The 16173-nt window shown below is 31.8% G+C and overlaps 2 protein-coding genes across 2 annotated transcripts; both read left to right on the top strand.

Moving 5' to 3' along the window:
• Positions 1 to 414: 414 nt before the first annotated feature.
• On the top strand, positions 415 to 5699 carry LOC126848968 (zinc finger protein 836-like). Its single transcript, XM_050590386.1, has 9 exons — positions 415 to 1355; positions 1449 to 1924; positions 2002 to 2280; positions 2369 to 2555; positions 2634 to 2891; positions 3283 to 3507; positions 3587 to 3931; positions 4043 to 4209; positions 4349 to 5699. The coding sequence occupies exons 1-9, from the start codon at positions 993 to 995 to the stop codon at positions 4524 to 4526; spliced, it is 2478 nt and encodes an 825-aa protein (XP_050446343.1). The 5' UTR covers positions 415 to 992; the 3' UTR covers positions 4527 to 5699.
• A 2421-nt stretch (positions 5700 to 8120) lies between these two features.
• LOC126849012 (uncharacterized) lies at positions 8121 to 14467 on the top strand. The gene is made up of 3 exons (XM_050590467.1): positions 8121 to 8662; positions 12752 to 12913; positions 13358 to 14467. Exons 1-3 carry the CDS (start codon positions 8590 to 8592, stop codon positions 13612 to 13614), a joined length of 492 nt encoding a protein of 163 aa, XP_050446424.1. The 5' UTR covers positions 8121 to 8589; the 3' UTR covers positions 13615 to 14467.
• The last annotated feature ends 1706 nt before the right edge of the window (positions 14468 to 16173 follow it).

Below are 16173 nucleotides of genomic sequence, written 5' to 3'. Positions count from 1 at the left end.
GCAAATTTACTCTTTTATTCTTAATCTATTATATTATAAAAGAAAATAAAGCTTGCACTTTAAAAAATAATTTTTGCGATTTAATATTAGATTAAGAAAAAAGAAAAATTCTTTACTCTACATTCCGCTAAAAAAGTAACTCAAAATCTACAAGAGATATAATTAAAGATTAAGCGATTGATGTGTTGATCGAAATTTTTCATTCGATAAATTGTATGTATGTCGTTAAAAATTGTACTTTATATCATTATTAAGATATTCTTAATCCAAACAGACTGATACAAGATTAAAGTATTCTTTTTATCTATATCCTTTATATGTTTTTGCAATATCACTCATTTCTCTTTTGAATTGCATTCGGAAACATCATCCATGTGCACGGCGTCTATCTTTCTTTAACTCTTAGCAAATAACAAAGATAGAATGATGCTCGTGTGCACATAGGTGATGTTTCCGAACGCAGCCTTGCATGATTCGAGCAGGCTCAAATGGACATGAGCAGCGACGAAGAGGTGTAGAGTGTAGAGAGAGAAGAGAGAGAGAGAGTTGTTGAAGAATGGCGTCTGCAGCAAGACGTCTGCATGCTTAATGGTAACAGCCAAAGTCCTTGCCGACAAGATACAACACTTGCCTTCCTTGCAGAAGATATCAGCGAGACGATAATAGCAATAACGGTACATGCACTTCACTAACTGTTAAATGTGGAAACAGCGCGGAAAATCAGTTTGGATTTCCGCTCCGTGAAGTCATTCAACTTCAAAGGCTGATTCTGAACGAGCGAAAAGGTGAAAGTAAAATTTCCCCGAGAAGATATACATGTACATACCTACGGGACGAGTAAATAGACACATCTCGCGATACATTTAAATACATCTTGTCGGTGAACATCGGGGAAACATGCCCGTGTTGATGTGCCTCGTCGTCAGACATGCTAACTTGATCGAGTGTCAACTAACCTAATTTGCGACTTCATCGGCGTGATAGTACGAATAATGTGTATCTCGATGAACGCGGCTCTCTTTACGATGGATAACACGATCAACAAGTGGGACAATGTCTGCAGACTATGCTCGGAAGAGAGGAACGAGATGTTGCCCATCTTCGGCGGCGAGGGTCTGCAGCGCAGGATGGCTCAGAAGCTGCGCGCCTGCCTGCCCGTGTTGGTGTACAAAACCGATCCCTTGCCGAAACAAATTTGTCAGTTTTGCGCGGCGAGGCTGGATGATGCGTATGAGTTCAGAGAGTATTGCCTGAACGTCTACAAGAATATGCACGCCATGTTATTCAAATGTAAACAGATAGATTCTGTGCAAATATTCCTCGACGCGATGAAAAACTCGCCGGATCCATGTCAGGTTTGTCGAGTCGAATAAATCATTCTTTAGCAGAATCGTTTGTTATTTTAAATTCTTATAAAAAGAATTGAAGCAAATTTTTGCTATTCTCAGGCACAACTCTGCAAGGAGAGGTCTAGAGCACCACCGCCATTGGTTCCTCTATCAATCGGTCTACCCTTTGATGATTCGGTAACTCCAATCAATCAAATTAGCCAAGATCAATTGCAAAATTTCTGCATGGAAACCTTATCTGAACTACCTTGCGAAGTAGAGATCAAAGAAATGAATGTAGATCCAATTTTGGATACTGGAACTATGATCTGTGAGCCATTGAAGAAAAAACGCAAATTATCAGAAATGTTTGACACAAATGTGCAAACAAAGATGGATATTGTTTCTATATTTGACACGGAAGAAGAAAACTCAGTTTTCAAGGTAGATTATCAAACGAAAAAAGAAGAGAAACGAACCAGTATTTTGGAACAAGTTCTGACTGGTAATTTGACGATGAATAATCATCAGAAACTACAACCTAGAGCAAGATTAACTTCTGAATGGTGGTGTGCACCTTGTAATAATTATTATAGGTATGCTGATAATTTTGCAATATATTACAAGATTGTTCAATAATTTAGATTTAATTTCCTTTTTTCTTTTTTTCCAGAACAAAAGACAGTTTAATGAAACACATGCAATTGCACTGCCCGCGTATATATACTTGTAGAAAATGTTCCTTATCTTTCGAATCTGTAGAAATTTTGGCAAAGCATGAAGCTAATAATCATTTAAAAGTCAAATTGGATTTTACAGAAAGCTTAAAAGATTGTCATAAATGTGATCGGCAGTTCATAAGCTGGGAAATGTTGAGACAACATAGATTACGCGATCATTTAGCCGAATTGACTGAGATTGGAACTAACACATGGTGTTCATTGTGCAATAGGTAATTTATGGGTGACTATTTTAAAGATACATTTGCTTTGTAGATTGCTCTTTTTATATATTATAAACATACATGTACATGTTTTTAGGTTTTTTCCTACCGTAGAAACTTATCAGAATCATATTCAATTACATCAAGCAAATTCATTAATATCGCAAAAACTACCTTTCGCAGAATCTGCGATATCAAAGACAGCAGAACGACCGAGGGAAATTAAAAGAGAAGAGCAATTCTACGAAAACGTAAAGTCTCTCACATGTCCCACCTGTGGAAAAGTATGAAATCATAATTATACTTTTATATGAAGAACTTTCTATTAAATTCTACAATAACTTTTATATTATTCATTATAGGTTTGTACTCAACAAAGTGCATTATCAAATCATATGCGCACTCACGAACCGAAGAGACATAAATGCGACATTTGCGGTCGGTCATTCGGGCTTTTTATACGTCTGGCTGCACACAGAGTAACTGAGCATAATGTGCAGCCAACAATGTTACCAGTTTTATCAGCAGTTGAGCAGGAGGAAGCATTAAATGCTGAAAGAGAAGCAAGGGAAGCAAGAGAAGCTAAAACTCGTGGTGCTAAGAATAAATTCTATTCCGAGGTTTGTTTAATCTTTTGAAAAATTTAATTTTTCTTTAATTTTTTTTATTACAAATTTATTGTAATTTTCTATAATTTAGGATTGTTACGAAAATTACGAATGGAAAAATAATGAAAATGTATTTGCACTTTATAATTTTTTCTTTATTATATATAAAAATTAGCTTAAAAAAAGAAACAATATTTAAGAGTATAATTTTAATGAGACTAAAATAGTTACTCAGCAAAATTGTTTGAAAAGACTTTTATGTCCTCATAACACAGGAATTCACAAGAATTGATATAAAGTACATTTTTCTTCTTTATTTATCAGAAACTAAATTTATTAAAATAATAATAGATTTTAATGCTTAATTTAAGTTTTATTTTTCTTATTATATTTTTATTTTCAGATGATGGAGAAAAACAATGTTCTGGTAGATGACGAATCTTCAACAAAACGTAATTCTAGTGGCCTCAAAAACGTTGCAAGATGCGGCATTTGTCTACAATGGTTCAGCGATCATACAACAATGCTAACACATCTCCAAACACATTCGGACAATTCCCATAAAAATTTCATATGTCACATATGTAAAAAATCATTTAAAGAACAATCACAATTGCTTAGGCATGAGGTAAGACAACCAACAAAATTACTATTATGATTATTTGTTTATGGCATTTTTAAATAATGAGTTATTTTTTAATTGGTAGACTTGTCATAAACGTCTATCACTCGATAATGCTCCGCTATATACATCTGCGGTTTGCAACAAATCGTCGTCTATGGATAAATCGCAACAAAAAATGCACACAGTAGATAGAACTTATCACTGCGCAAAATGTAATAAAATTTTTTTCAAAGAAGTATCACTTCTCACTCATCAGTGCACGAGCAAGGCACAATTTGGAAAGAAGGTTGCTGCAAAATCTTTGCAAAAGATATCTCACGATAATGACAAGAAATACAAATGTTCGAAATGTGACACATCTTTCGCAAGTTCACAATCACGAAATGCTCATATGAGAATGCACGTCGAAAACACGCATAACAATACGGTATACAGTTTATAATATAGCGCACAATTTCGGCCACACTCCAGCAATATTTGCATTTATATAACACATATTTTGAAAATAATCATTATATTAATCAATTATTACATCTAGGCACAAACACACGAAATTAAAGCTGAAAGGGATGACGAACCGATGCCAAAATTACGCCCAGAGACATCGCTAGAATACAATATATCTCCTATCGAGCCAAAAATCGAAATCAATGAACAGAGTACACCCCCACCTCTTAAACGGACTCTCATTAGAACCGCTAATGGGTAAAGAAATATTTAAAATATTATAATTTAAAATCTCTTAAGATGGAAATATTTTATATTATTTATTGAATATTTGAAAATAAGGAGAGCAGAGGGAAAGAGGAAAAATACTAATATTTTATGTGACATTTATTTCTAGACATCGATGTGGTGTATGTCAATCACCATTTGTGTCAAGAGAGTTAGCAGTGGCGCATTTAAGATCCGCACATCCTGTGATGCCATATCAGTGTCCTTATTGCAAAAAACGCTTTACGACGCAATACACGTTTACTCATCACATAAAAACAGAGCATCCCGACGAACCCGAGAAATAAAGGTTGTTTGAAAATGCATGTTGAAGATAATGGACAGATCGAGATTATATCACAATATGTGCCTCGTTATACGTGACAATTTTATTTATACTATATATACAGGATGTGAGACACATATAAAATTTTAAAAATAATTAATATCTTAAAAAATTTTAAATAAAAGTAAAAGTTTTAAATAATATATATAATGACAATCCTTGTTATTACTGTTATTATTTAAAAGAGAGGCTGATCTATGGCAAGCAGTAAATATACTTTTCACACAAAACTGCATGCAACTTTTACTTTATACTATGTTTTCTAAAACCAAAATATTTTTTAAGATATTAATTTGTGTTATATCTTGAGCGTCTTGTTGCATGTCAATTTTCGGCTTAATTAGTCTGGGACAAAAACTTTTCTAGTACATAATTGTGCGAACACTGAGGTTAGATTTGTTACGAGGCTATTGATATTAGTATTTACACGAAACGTGCCTGTATGTGCTTTGTTTTACAGCGTCATATAAAAAAATGGATTTTATTTGTTAACCATGCGAAATAAAAGCAGTTCTAGAGCGACAATAAGCACATTTTAAACCCTTTGAAAAATTGATATAATTGTATGAGTACACTGCCCGTTAGCGGTAACAATTTGATTATGCAATTTATGTACATGACATATATTTTAGATTTAATTATATTTTATATATTCATGACTTTATAATTAAATAATATAGTTACAGTAACGTATCAAGAATTCTAAAATATATCAATTACAATCACTCTAGAATTGTTTACTACAAATAATGTATCCAATTTTCTAATGCCATTGTAAGTTATTTTGTGTTTAAGAGACTTCTCACAATACCTCCAGTAATATGATATTGAAGGAAAAGGTATTGAGAATTCTATCTTGTTCAATCATGTTAAAATACATTCCCTTTTAAGAAATGTTTTGTGTATCCATATTAAAATCTTATTTCGTGTTATGTGATTTTATGTGTCGCCTTGTGATACAATGAATTCTTTTTAAGGATATCCGAAATCATAGTTATGACTAGAAAAGAAAAATCAGAACAATGCTACATAATTTAAATATGTACATTGTCTTTGCGTAAGTTTATTTTATATATACCTTATTTACAACAATCGATTATCGAAATTTTATTTGCAATAAATTTAGTAAGAGAAATATTATCGATTTTTTCTATATTAAAGAATTTTTCTTCTAAAGATATTAATTTTCATAAAAACATTAAAACTTTGCCAAAAAAAATATTTTTTTAGAAATACTTCAGTATATTATATATATTCAAAGCTATTTTCTCTGGCATTACTATTGCCAAAGCGAATTTAATTTGTGCTTTGAAAATTAACTTACTGCCAATCGATTTTTAATATACATTTTACTTTATATTAATTTTTCTGATTCACGTTATAATTTTTAGATTAATTTCTATTGTTGGCCTTTGATGAATAATTGTTTATTATATATTTATGTTATGATTAACAAGACCGAAAAAATTATTTGGAATATGATATAAGGAACGTATTGAATAAATTTAGAATGAATTCGATATATTTAATAGCGACAAACGAACGTACATACACATATTATTGACTGAATAATAACATACAGTAATAATAATATATTTTGCAATGATAATAATTTTATGAAAATTATCATTCATGACGAAAAACATTTTTGTAAAATATTTTTTTTTTTTAATTAAATGTTAAAAGATTGAAATTGATTGAAAAATATAGAAATAATATTTATAATGAAATGCAATGTTGATAAAGCACAATGACGTAAATATAAATAATATCGAAAACGTGTTTAATAAAAAAAGTATCCTTTTTAAAGGATCTTATCAAATATATATTTTAAATATTAAATGTTTTCGCATTTGCACATCTCTCATATTTATCATTAAATACAATGTTAAAAAAAAAGTGTCTCATCTTGTCTGCGAATGTACACTCTTTATATATGAGATAAATAAAATTTAGAATCAAATATCCACATTTCGCATAAATGTGGAAAATATGTATGAATATGACTATATAATAATATTGTTGCGTCCCTATGTTTTGTTCCAGTATAATAGTGTTCTTGCGATCATATATTTGTAATTCGCTATCAGAATAGGGCTCCAATAGGGCTATCGACAAAAAGCGAGATGACAAGAAGATCGCCCCTTGATCCATCAGATTATCAGCAAAGGAAGATATTTTGAATAGAGAGTTGAATAGTCTTGATAGCCGACCTTCCGGGCGCATTTCCGACTCCTCTGCTAATTCCAAATAAAAATATCCTTGTTGCATGTTTTTCCTTGTTATGTATCTGTATTTTTTATTAAGTTATACACTTTGAACTGTTCCAAGTTATATTGTTCCTTATTCGCAAACGCGAGCGTGATTTGAAAACTAGTGATTGTGAAAGTCACGAGATATCGATCTCTACCCATGTGGACGCAACAATATATATTATGATATATGTTAAAAAAATATATTTTTTAAATATTTTTTTAAGAAAAACCTCTGTGCGTTTATTGAAACTTTCCGTTTGTCCGAGATGTACATGTATTATTTACATTGTCGATCTGTAGTGCTTCTCGGTACTAGTGCTTCCTGTGCGATGTAAGGGTTTCCTCGCGATACTTTCTCATAACGATCCACCTATCTGTTGAGATACATAATGGAGAGATAAAACTCTTTACATATAAGGAGTAATCTTCCTACATGTATAAGGATTACGTTGAATTCATTTAGTATATCTCTCACAAAATTAAAAATAATTTTTTCTTAGCAAGAATTTGATGGATTATTATATTATTATATTATTTTTTGAATATATTAAATAGCTTGGCAATTTAGACTTTAAATGAAATGATATTGTTGAGTCTCCAACAGAAAAATAACTATAAAATATAAACCTAAAACACTACAAGATACTACCCTCTTTCTTTCATCTTTTATTCTCTTTAGAAATCATAATTTTTAGAAGGCGTTATATTGGTGCCAGGAAAATAGATATAGAAATAGGACACTATGTACATATACGCAAATATAGTAAACAGCAAGATATTGAAAAGTCAATATATCTGAGAAGTGGCCGACTGTCATCGTGAAACATCGCGTCATCCTACAGAATACACACGATATATGTACAAAAACTAATAAAATGTAAGTTTTAAACTATTAATCGTGAAAATATAGTATGATATAATATTTTGAAGATAGAAATCTTTATCGATTCTTCAAAATTATATACACAAAAATTGTAGAAAAGATTTAACAAGTTTTTTACTTTATTTTATATACATTTGTAATCTTTATATTTTATTAAACATTAAGTTAATTGTTATCAAATCGAAGATTATATTAATATCAAATATTTTATTTTTAGGACATCCTAATTTGATCTTTATATAATTATAATCTTAAATCACAAATAATACTTATAACATATTACATAAAATATTGCTTTATCAAGTCTAGAAAATATATCTCAATATAAGAAAGACAAAAGCTTAAAAAGAAAATGCATGGCTAAATGCTTGATAATTTGATCTTAATGCGGCAGAAGAGATCCGCCGGCGCGGCCACGCGCCCAGGGTATGCGTCTCAGGATCTCAGGGTGCCGAACAGAAGGATAGAAGGACGGAGGGGAGAAGCGAGGGAGAGACGCGCGGCGCGTGCACCATCGACGAATGCCGCGACGGCGGGCGCATCGCAGAGGGGGTGAATCTGCCGCATAACGCGTGGATATAGAGTGTGCCGAGAGGGAAAGCTCGTCCGAGGGTGACACGGTCGGGTATCGCGCCGTCAGTTGCTATGCGTCCGGGTAAAGTGGCGAACGCAGCGCGCGCGAGTCCGAGAACGAATCACCGTCCCTAAAAAAAGTCTCGCGCTCTCATCCGCGAGCCAGACACGTGCCATACGCGCTCACTCACTGCCCAAATCCTTTTTCCTGGCGACGACGACTCGAGCATTCTCTCCCAAACGACGTGCTCGCCTAATTTCCATGCAACGGACGCGAATCCGTCGCGATTAGAGCACATGCCCCGGCGATCACGATGACCATGATCGCGAATCCAGCCGCGCCGATCATCGGCCTCGTCCTCGTCCTGGCGGCCACTTTTCATCGCGGTGAGTGCCGATCGGATTCAACGGTTCCTGAAAAAATGATCGATTATTTTCCACAGAGCGCGACTATTATTGGAGCGAGCGAACCTAGGCCTTTATCCGATGATAAATTGAAATTCCCGCGAAAGAGAACGAAATAATCGGATCCCGAGATATCTCTTTACGCGCGCGAAAGTGCGCTTCGATTCCTCTTATTTTACGACGGATATAATAGAAAATAGCATAAAAACAGCTATTTTTATTCGAGGCTAGAAAAAATGCGTATAAAGAATTTTGTATTCTTTGTCTTACAAGCTTAAAGACTATTATAATTGATTTAACAATTAATACAATTGTAAATGCCTTTTCAATGTACATGATATGAAATGCGTACATGAAAATAAATAGATACTCTAAATGCTTCTTTTGCGCTCATATTTCATTTATACAAGTTTGATTTTAAAATTTTTCCATGAAAACTTTATTCTTGACTAGTACAAAAGAATGTATAAGAAATAATCGATATACATTTGAAAGGATAGAATATTTTTACCACAGCTTTTAGATATTTAATATTATATTGTCCGAGTTGCATTAGTTTTCATGAGCGCAACATTTTTCCTAGAAAATATACATAGTTGTTAGTGCAAGCGTTTGAAAGTTTAAATAAAAAGTTTAAGCGAGAAACTTGAATAACAAGCTTGATTGAAATGTTCTTCTTACGTGCGCGAGTTTAATAGAATAATTTCTACATTCTTGATATATTTTAATTGTTCGATAATTGGACTAATTTGACACTTCTTCATCACACTATCGCTTCTTAAAGTGCGAGAACGATCGATAATACGACCTCGTGCACTTTATTCACAAGTCATAGAAAATAATCGTATACATATACGACGCAATGCGGCGTAAAGATGATGACAGGGAATGTTATCGCCATGAATGAACCGTCTAGACGAAGGATCCCTCAATCCTTCATACGTTTTTTAGAGGCTCGGAAGAGAATCCTTGAAATACAAAAATATAAAAAAACACATTTGTATCTTTGCGATCTAAATTAATTTTGCCATAGAATCTTTTGTCTCCTCATTTTAATGTTGACAGAATAAGATTAATATATAGTAATCGATTTTTGAAATTGTAAAAGATTAAAAAGATATTAAATTATATATATATATATATATATATATATATATATATATATATATAATTTTAAAGAATTAATTGTTGCAACTTGCACGAGGAGGAATTTCGAATAGTATTATCATTCATTATGTACTATCGCTACTAATATGAAATATATGTCGCTATAATAAATTAGAAATTATTACTAGAAATTATTATTAAAAAGATGCAGCATTAATACATGAATAAAAAAGAAATTATTCAAAATAGCGTTTATAAAAAATCCTGTCTGAAAGTTCTTAAATTGTTTAATGTTGAAAAAAAAAATTGACTCTTAAATTTCTTCTTCTATCAATTTATTTTACTCTTTACAAGGGACAATTTGGAAGATTGAAAGAAGATGCATCCTTTACATATATTGATAAATTTCTTACAATTTACTTCAATATAAATTCATTTCTTTTATTTAGCATTTGATTATATATTTCTATGAGCATTATGAAAAGGATAAACTGGTTTGACGAAAAGATTGAGAAGCTGGTTCCTTATTTTAAGATTATAGATTTTGGTCCCGTAAAATAATTAGTTTCTCTCAATTCTCATTCTAAATTCTTTATTTTTTAGTAATCCATCTTTCCTTATCTGTTCTTTTCTCACCCTAGATCCTAGATTTGCAAAAAAAAAAAGGCCAGTATTTAGCAATGTCAGCATCATGCACAGTATTACGGCCAGTGAAACACCGATCGGCGAATTCTTACAAGTAGCACTTGTGGTACTTCGCGATGTCAGATCATTAAAATAAACGGAACGGAATATTGTCGAATCAAATTTTATATTCACGAAATGATCGCATTCTATGTTAAACATTTTAACAAAATTTGCTCATGCACATTTGTGTGCAAAATAAGGAATAATGTTTGAGGGATAATATAAATCACTGAGCGTTGAAAATTAAATGGATTAATATTTTACAAAATTAAACCATCATTATGCAACTTGGTTTTGTCGATCGATATTAAAAATGCCGATACCACGACCTCGATCGAAGAAATCGTCGAGCTTTAACCGCATTTCTCTTCGCTGACGTTGTCAATATATATCCGGCGAGTGCGACAGCGGAAAAGTCAAATCCGGGAAACGGCTGAAACCGCAACAATAGATATTCGTTTCCTTAGCATCGAAAACATGATTAGGCGAAAGTGATATCTCGCTTTTTCTTAACAATCATCGTTTACGAGTTGATGACGTAATCTTGGCGTAGTAACGCAAAGATGAAAGATTTTGGCAATGGAATAACAACAGCAATGACGTAACTTTTTTATGTTCAAGTGGACTTTATCATGCGCGATTCATCAAATACGATATTGTTTCAGTTTTTATTTTTCCAAATTAAATTTCCTTTCGCTTTATTTACTCCTCGCGATACGCATGTTTTCACGAGAGCTTCAGGATACCAGCAGATTCGCGCTTAACGTATTATCCGGTTTTCTTCCTCCTTTTCGTCCGCCAATCGAAGTAATTGCCGATATAAAAATAATTGGCATCGGCAGTCCGCATCAATTTGTTGAAATTTAGGGATAGCGTCTACGAAAGCTACCATTGTTGAAAGTTATCGAGCGACCCACTTTCTCCTTCTCCGACCCCTTTTCTCTCATTTACTTCCCTCCCTTCCCTTTTTTCCTCATCCTTATTCAGTATAGTTTTATGCATATCTCATTTTTCATATAATTATATATAATATTATTTCTTTTTGTTCTATCTCTCTCTCTCCCTCCCTCTCTCTCTCTCTCTCTCTCTCTCTCTCTCTCTCTCTCTCTCTCTCTCTCTCTTTCTCTCTACTTTTTTCAAAACATATATTATACAGATTGTCTTAATAAGATATTTTTTTATCGATATATATATATATATATATATATATATATATATATATATATATATCTAGCTATACCTTTTACAATACTTAGTTTCATCAATTATACTTATTCATCGATTCATCAATAAACGATTCATCAAAAATTTATCATTGTTTTAGAGGCAATAATGCAAGCAAATAAAATCATATAGATTCACTCATACATAAATTATTAATGAATATATTATAAATGAAAGTACAGTAATATCCATTGCATAATAAAATTTGATTCTTGAGCTTGACGAAATGTTATCCTAACATTATATAACATATCTAGATAGTATTATTAATAGCGATATATATTTAATTTATTGTGATCAAACTTTTCACTTTCTTCGTTTATACGACTTTTTTTTAAAAAACAAAGATACATTTTTTTACACATTTTATATATTACATGTTGTAAAGTATGTATAAAAAGAGAAAAGGAGAAATGTATATAAGAAAATTAAACATTTAAAATTAATTATTAGTTTAACAAATTTACATTGCTCTTAATATTAGATAAAAGAATAAAGCAAATTCATGTCGCTTATCCGTTTGTCCTCTAATCGCCTAATTTTATACCAAGTTATAAAATTCGGTTTCTTCGTATCGATCCACGACAGCTGAGTGTAGGTCATCGCGTGCCTTGCTTGTTCGATATCAGCTGGCGCCGTATCAGCCTAGTTCCGTAATCGTGGGATGCAACGGGTGCGCGTGCAACGTTACGTCATAGAAGGACGAGAAAACGTGAACCAGACCTTTCTTCCGTCCACGCGCTTAAGTCTGATCTGATTATTTTGAATCTGTCATAAAATTGCAATTAAAATAATTATTCTTAATTTGAATTTGTAAAATATATACTCTGTAAAATAGTTTACTGGCCTCTAACACGCGATCTTTAATTACAGCTTAATTTCGCGCTTTCATTGTTGCATGTGTTAAAGTGCTTTTATTGTTGCATGTGTTAAAATGCTCTAGAAGCTTTAGAATCTCGGAAATGTAGAGATTTCAGATAAACTATTTTACTTGCATTTTACCTTCATTCTTCGCGTACGAGATAAATATTGGTTTTTTTTTTTTTGTTTCAGGTGAAGCGATAATATGTTATCAATGCAACAGCGAGTACGATCCAAGATGCGGCAATCCATTCGATTCGTACAGTCTGGGAACTGTGAATTGCAGCTTTCAGCCTCGTTTGGAACACCTCAGCCATTTAGAACCTACTATTTGCCGAAAACTCAGTCAAAGAAGTGAGGCCACTTTCATAAAGTTCTGTTTTCGCAATTCAATAAAAAAAAAATTAATTAAATTCCATTACAAGATCAAAAAAGAAATGTTTTGAATAATAACAAAAAAAATATTTAATATCTCAAATTGACTAAAATATCATGTATTTTAGCAATTTTATATTTAATTAATATATAATTTAATAAACTCACAGCATCCTATATATAACGTTTTATAAATAATACATCATAGTAATGCTGTAAATTTGTTATAGCTGTTATTATGTGCTCAATTCTAATGATACTATATTAAAGTCTCTACATAGCCAAAAAAATCAGCCAATTAATAATAGACATTAATAATAGAAGAAAACAATAAAACAACATATCTTTTCTAAAATTATACAGCTTAAAATTGTTAAATAATAAAGGAGAACAATCTCTCTAATCAATCACATATTGTTATAGTATATGGCAAGGTGAGGGTTGTCCGAAGCTGCGGCTACCTCACGGATGAAAAGGACAATGGCGAGTGCCTTATGAGGTCCGGCACCCACGACGTGCGCGTGCAATATTGCTCGTGCACGACTGATCTGTGCAACTCCGTCGAGAGTCTCCGCACGCCGTCCTTACTGCCATTGGCGTCCCTCCTGATTGCCGTTCTGGCGATACCGAGTCTGCTGCTGTCGTGCCCGCCTCTTTCTCATCAGCCTAATTCTGCCTAAAAATTGATCGAATCGCACGTGAAGAGAATCTGAATCAATCCAGCTGTCGTCGCGTCGCAAGGACCGTTCGTATATCGAGATATGCGATTGGATAAAAAATGCCAGTTTCGATTATTATTGTCAATTTCGCTACGGTTTCTCCGATTGGAGAGGTTGATAAGCGTGAAGAAATCAATACGAGAGAAAATGCCGTTTTGATTTTTAGCCTAATCTTCTTCCGGCCTAGTCAAACCAGATAAACAATGATTGGGGCACTTAATCACGTCGCTTCCATGGATACTTTATATTTGAATTATCAAATTTTTTCTCTTTCCTGTCTCAAAATATCCGGATATTTGAACTATACAACGAATCCGACTTCACTTCCTATATTTTTCAAGAATCGAAATTCTATCGGCTTTAATCAGTGAGTTTTTAAATTATTTATGTGGCTATATATACACTTACAAAAGCCTTAAAGAAAAACGTGGAATCTTTTTATAATTCTGTTTTCTACATTTTTTTCTATAGTTCTCCTTTTCTTCTTTGAACTTTCCTCAATGATAAATGAATATCGAATAAAATTTCCGACTTTGATTCGACTCGAATGGATTTGAAATGAATATTTAATACTCAAAAGTATCGAATATTCTGTGTATGTTGCATAACTCTAATATCAATCGACCTGCGCATGAGATAGACGACATACAATTGAAATTAATGATAGTATGTTATTAGGACAAATCGAGAGAACAAATATCTTCATTAATTTTTTTCTCTGCGATAAAATTCAAGTGAGACTATTTCTGAGAATTAAAAAAATATAGTATATTGAAAAATTTATTTTTTCAAAAAAAAAAATATACAAAGATTTAAAATCATGGATAACTGTCATAAAAGATCACAAAATATCAAGAAACTTGTAAATGTCAAGTTGAAAAATAGATCTATAATATGTCTATTTGAACAGTTTTTATTTTCAAATATAATATAAATTATTTTTAAATCTATAGTTTTTTTATTGTAAGATTTTTTTATTGCAATGGTCTATTACTAATTTATAAATGTACATTTGATTTACTTTATTCTGTTGTATAAAATGTATAAAATTTATTTTCTTAGTCTCACAATCGATGTATAAATATCTCTAAACAGATAATCTCAATCTTGCTTCTTTCTCATCAAAGACAAAATTATCATACATTGCGCCACGGTTTTTCTCGAAGGATTCATCGAAATAATATGGCTCTCTCAAAGGATATAGTAAACGTCTTAGAGAAATTTTCAAATCTCGTAGCTAGTAATCGGGTAGATTTAATTGACTCCTCGACACTTAGGCTGCGAACGGTCTGCAAATAATAGCTGGATTATAATGTAGCGTAACGGTGATAACTGCCAGATACGCGAAGGCGACACTTCAGTAGTACATATCTTCGCGAAAAAAAAGGAAAAAAACAACAGAAAAAAGATAAACAATAACACGGCTTCTATGTAAAAAGAAAATCAATCATCAGTGTTTTTTGTGTCTTTCGCTGATATCGCACTTGTCGCGCGATTTTTTGCCGGCTTTAATCAATTGTGTTAATTCAGCTGTCGAATAGAGAACTTCTAAATATTTTTGGCACAAGTAGATTAAGAGGAATCGATTAGGAATTTGAGCTGTAATTAATTAATTTTTTTTTTCAAATTATTATTTAATTTCTGAAACTATTCAACATGTTTAAGTAATGTACAATTCATTTTTTTCAATTACATGGTATCATAAATTTTATAAAAAAGATTTAGAAATTTATAAACATTTGTAGAACGCATTTCTTTCGATTCTTGTTAATTCGCTTACTTTTTTGTATAGAGCGAACTGTTTTGTTGCACGACAAGTGTATTATCGAATTAAAAACATAGAAAAAGAGACAGGTATTTCTTGCAAGGGAATTTATGATTAGTGTAATCAAGAATCTCACACACACACACACAGTAACATAAATACAAAGTAGCGGCATCGCGACACATTTCGCACCCCGCCTGCTACTGCTGAACATATGTGTGTTTATGCATGAATGTTTCTGTATGTATGTACGTATGTGTATACATAATTACGAACGTATGTATATGCACGTAAAAGAAAAAAAAATATATTTTGTTGTTGGAACAAAGCCGAAATGGAATTGCACGCGAGATTGAGAGTCTTGCTTATTTTTAGAAGTGCAAATATGTTGCGTAGCGTTTATGATGAAACGGCATATAATGCAGGATGCATTCGTTATAGTCATTCAGTCTATACTTCAGTGCTTTCTATCATGCATTATTATTTAATTAAAATTTATTTTTTTTATATAATTTTATAATATTTAATATTTAATATATGCAATTTTACAGTATATAATTATTTTAATAAGATATGTATGTATAATTATATATTATTATTTTTATAATATATAATTATAATATTTCTTTTATCAATTTATATATATATATATATATATATATATATATATATATATAAAATAATAATAATTATTTAAAAATAATTATTATAATTTTATTAAAATTTATTTTTGGAAAATCATTACGTTTATCTAA

This window comes from Cataglyphis hispanica, chromosome 4 (assembly GCF_021464435.1).
Source record: "Cataglyphis hispanica isolate Lineage 1 chromosome 4, ULB_Chis1_1.0, whole genome shotgun sequence".
Classification (NCBI taxonomy): Eukaryota; Metazoa; Arthropoda; class Insecta; order Hymenoptera; family Formicidae; genus Cataglyphis; species Cataglyphis hispanica.
The sequence above is the reverse complement of the archived record's forward strand: the minus strand, read 5'-3'. Positions and strand labels throughout refer to the sequence as shown.

Bases quoted from the DNA above. Each gene is read 5' to 3' on its own strand.
- LOC126848968 (XM_050590386.1), top strand. From the start codon at position 993: ATGTGTATCTCGATGAACGCGGCTCTCTTTACGATGGATAACACGATC. The intron at 1,925-2,001 runs GTATGCTGATAA...CTTTTTTTCCAG, and splicing joins CCTTGTAATAATTATTATAG to AACAAAAGACAGTTTAATGA. The intron at 4,210-4,348 runs GTAAAGAAATAT...ATTTATTTCTAG, and splicing joins CTCATTAGAACCGCTAATGG to ACATCGATGTGGTGTATGTC.
- LOC126849012 (XM_050590467.1), top strand. From the start codon at position 8,590: ATGACCATGATCGCGAATCCAGCCGCGCCGATCATCGGCCTCGTCCTC. The intron at 8,663-12,751 runs GTGAGTGCCGAT...TTTTTGTTTCAG, and splicing joins GGCGGCCACTTTTCATCGCG to GTGAAGCGATAATATGTTAT. The intron at 12,914-13,357 runs GTGAGGCCACTT...ATATTGTTATAG, and splicing joins CCGAAAACTCAGTCAAAGAA to TATATGGCAAGGTGAGGGTT.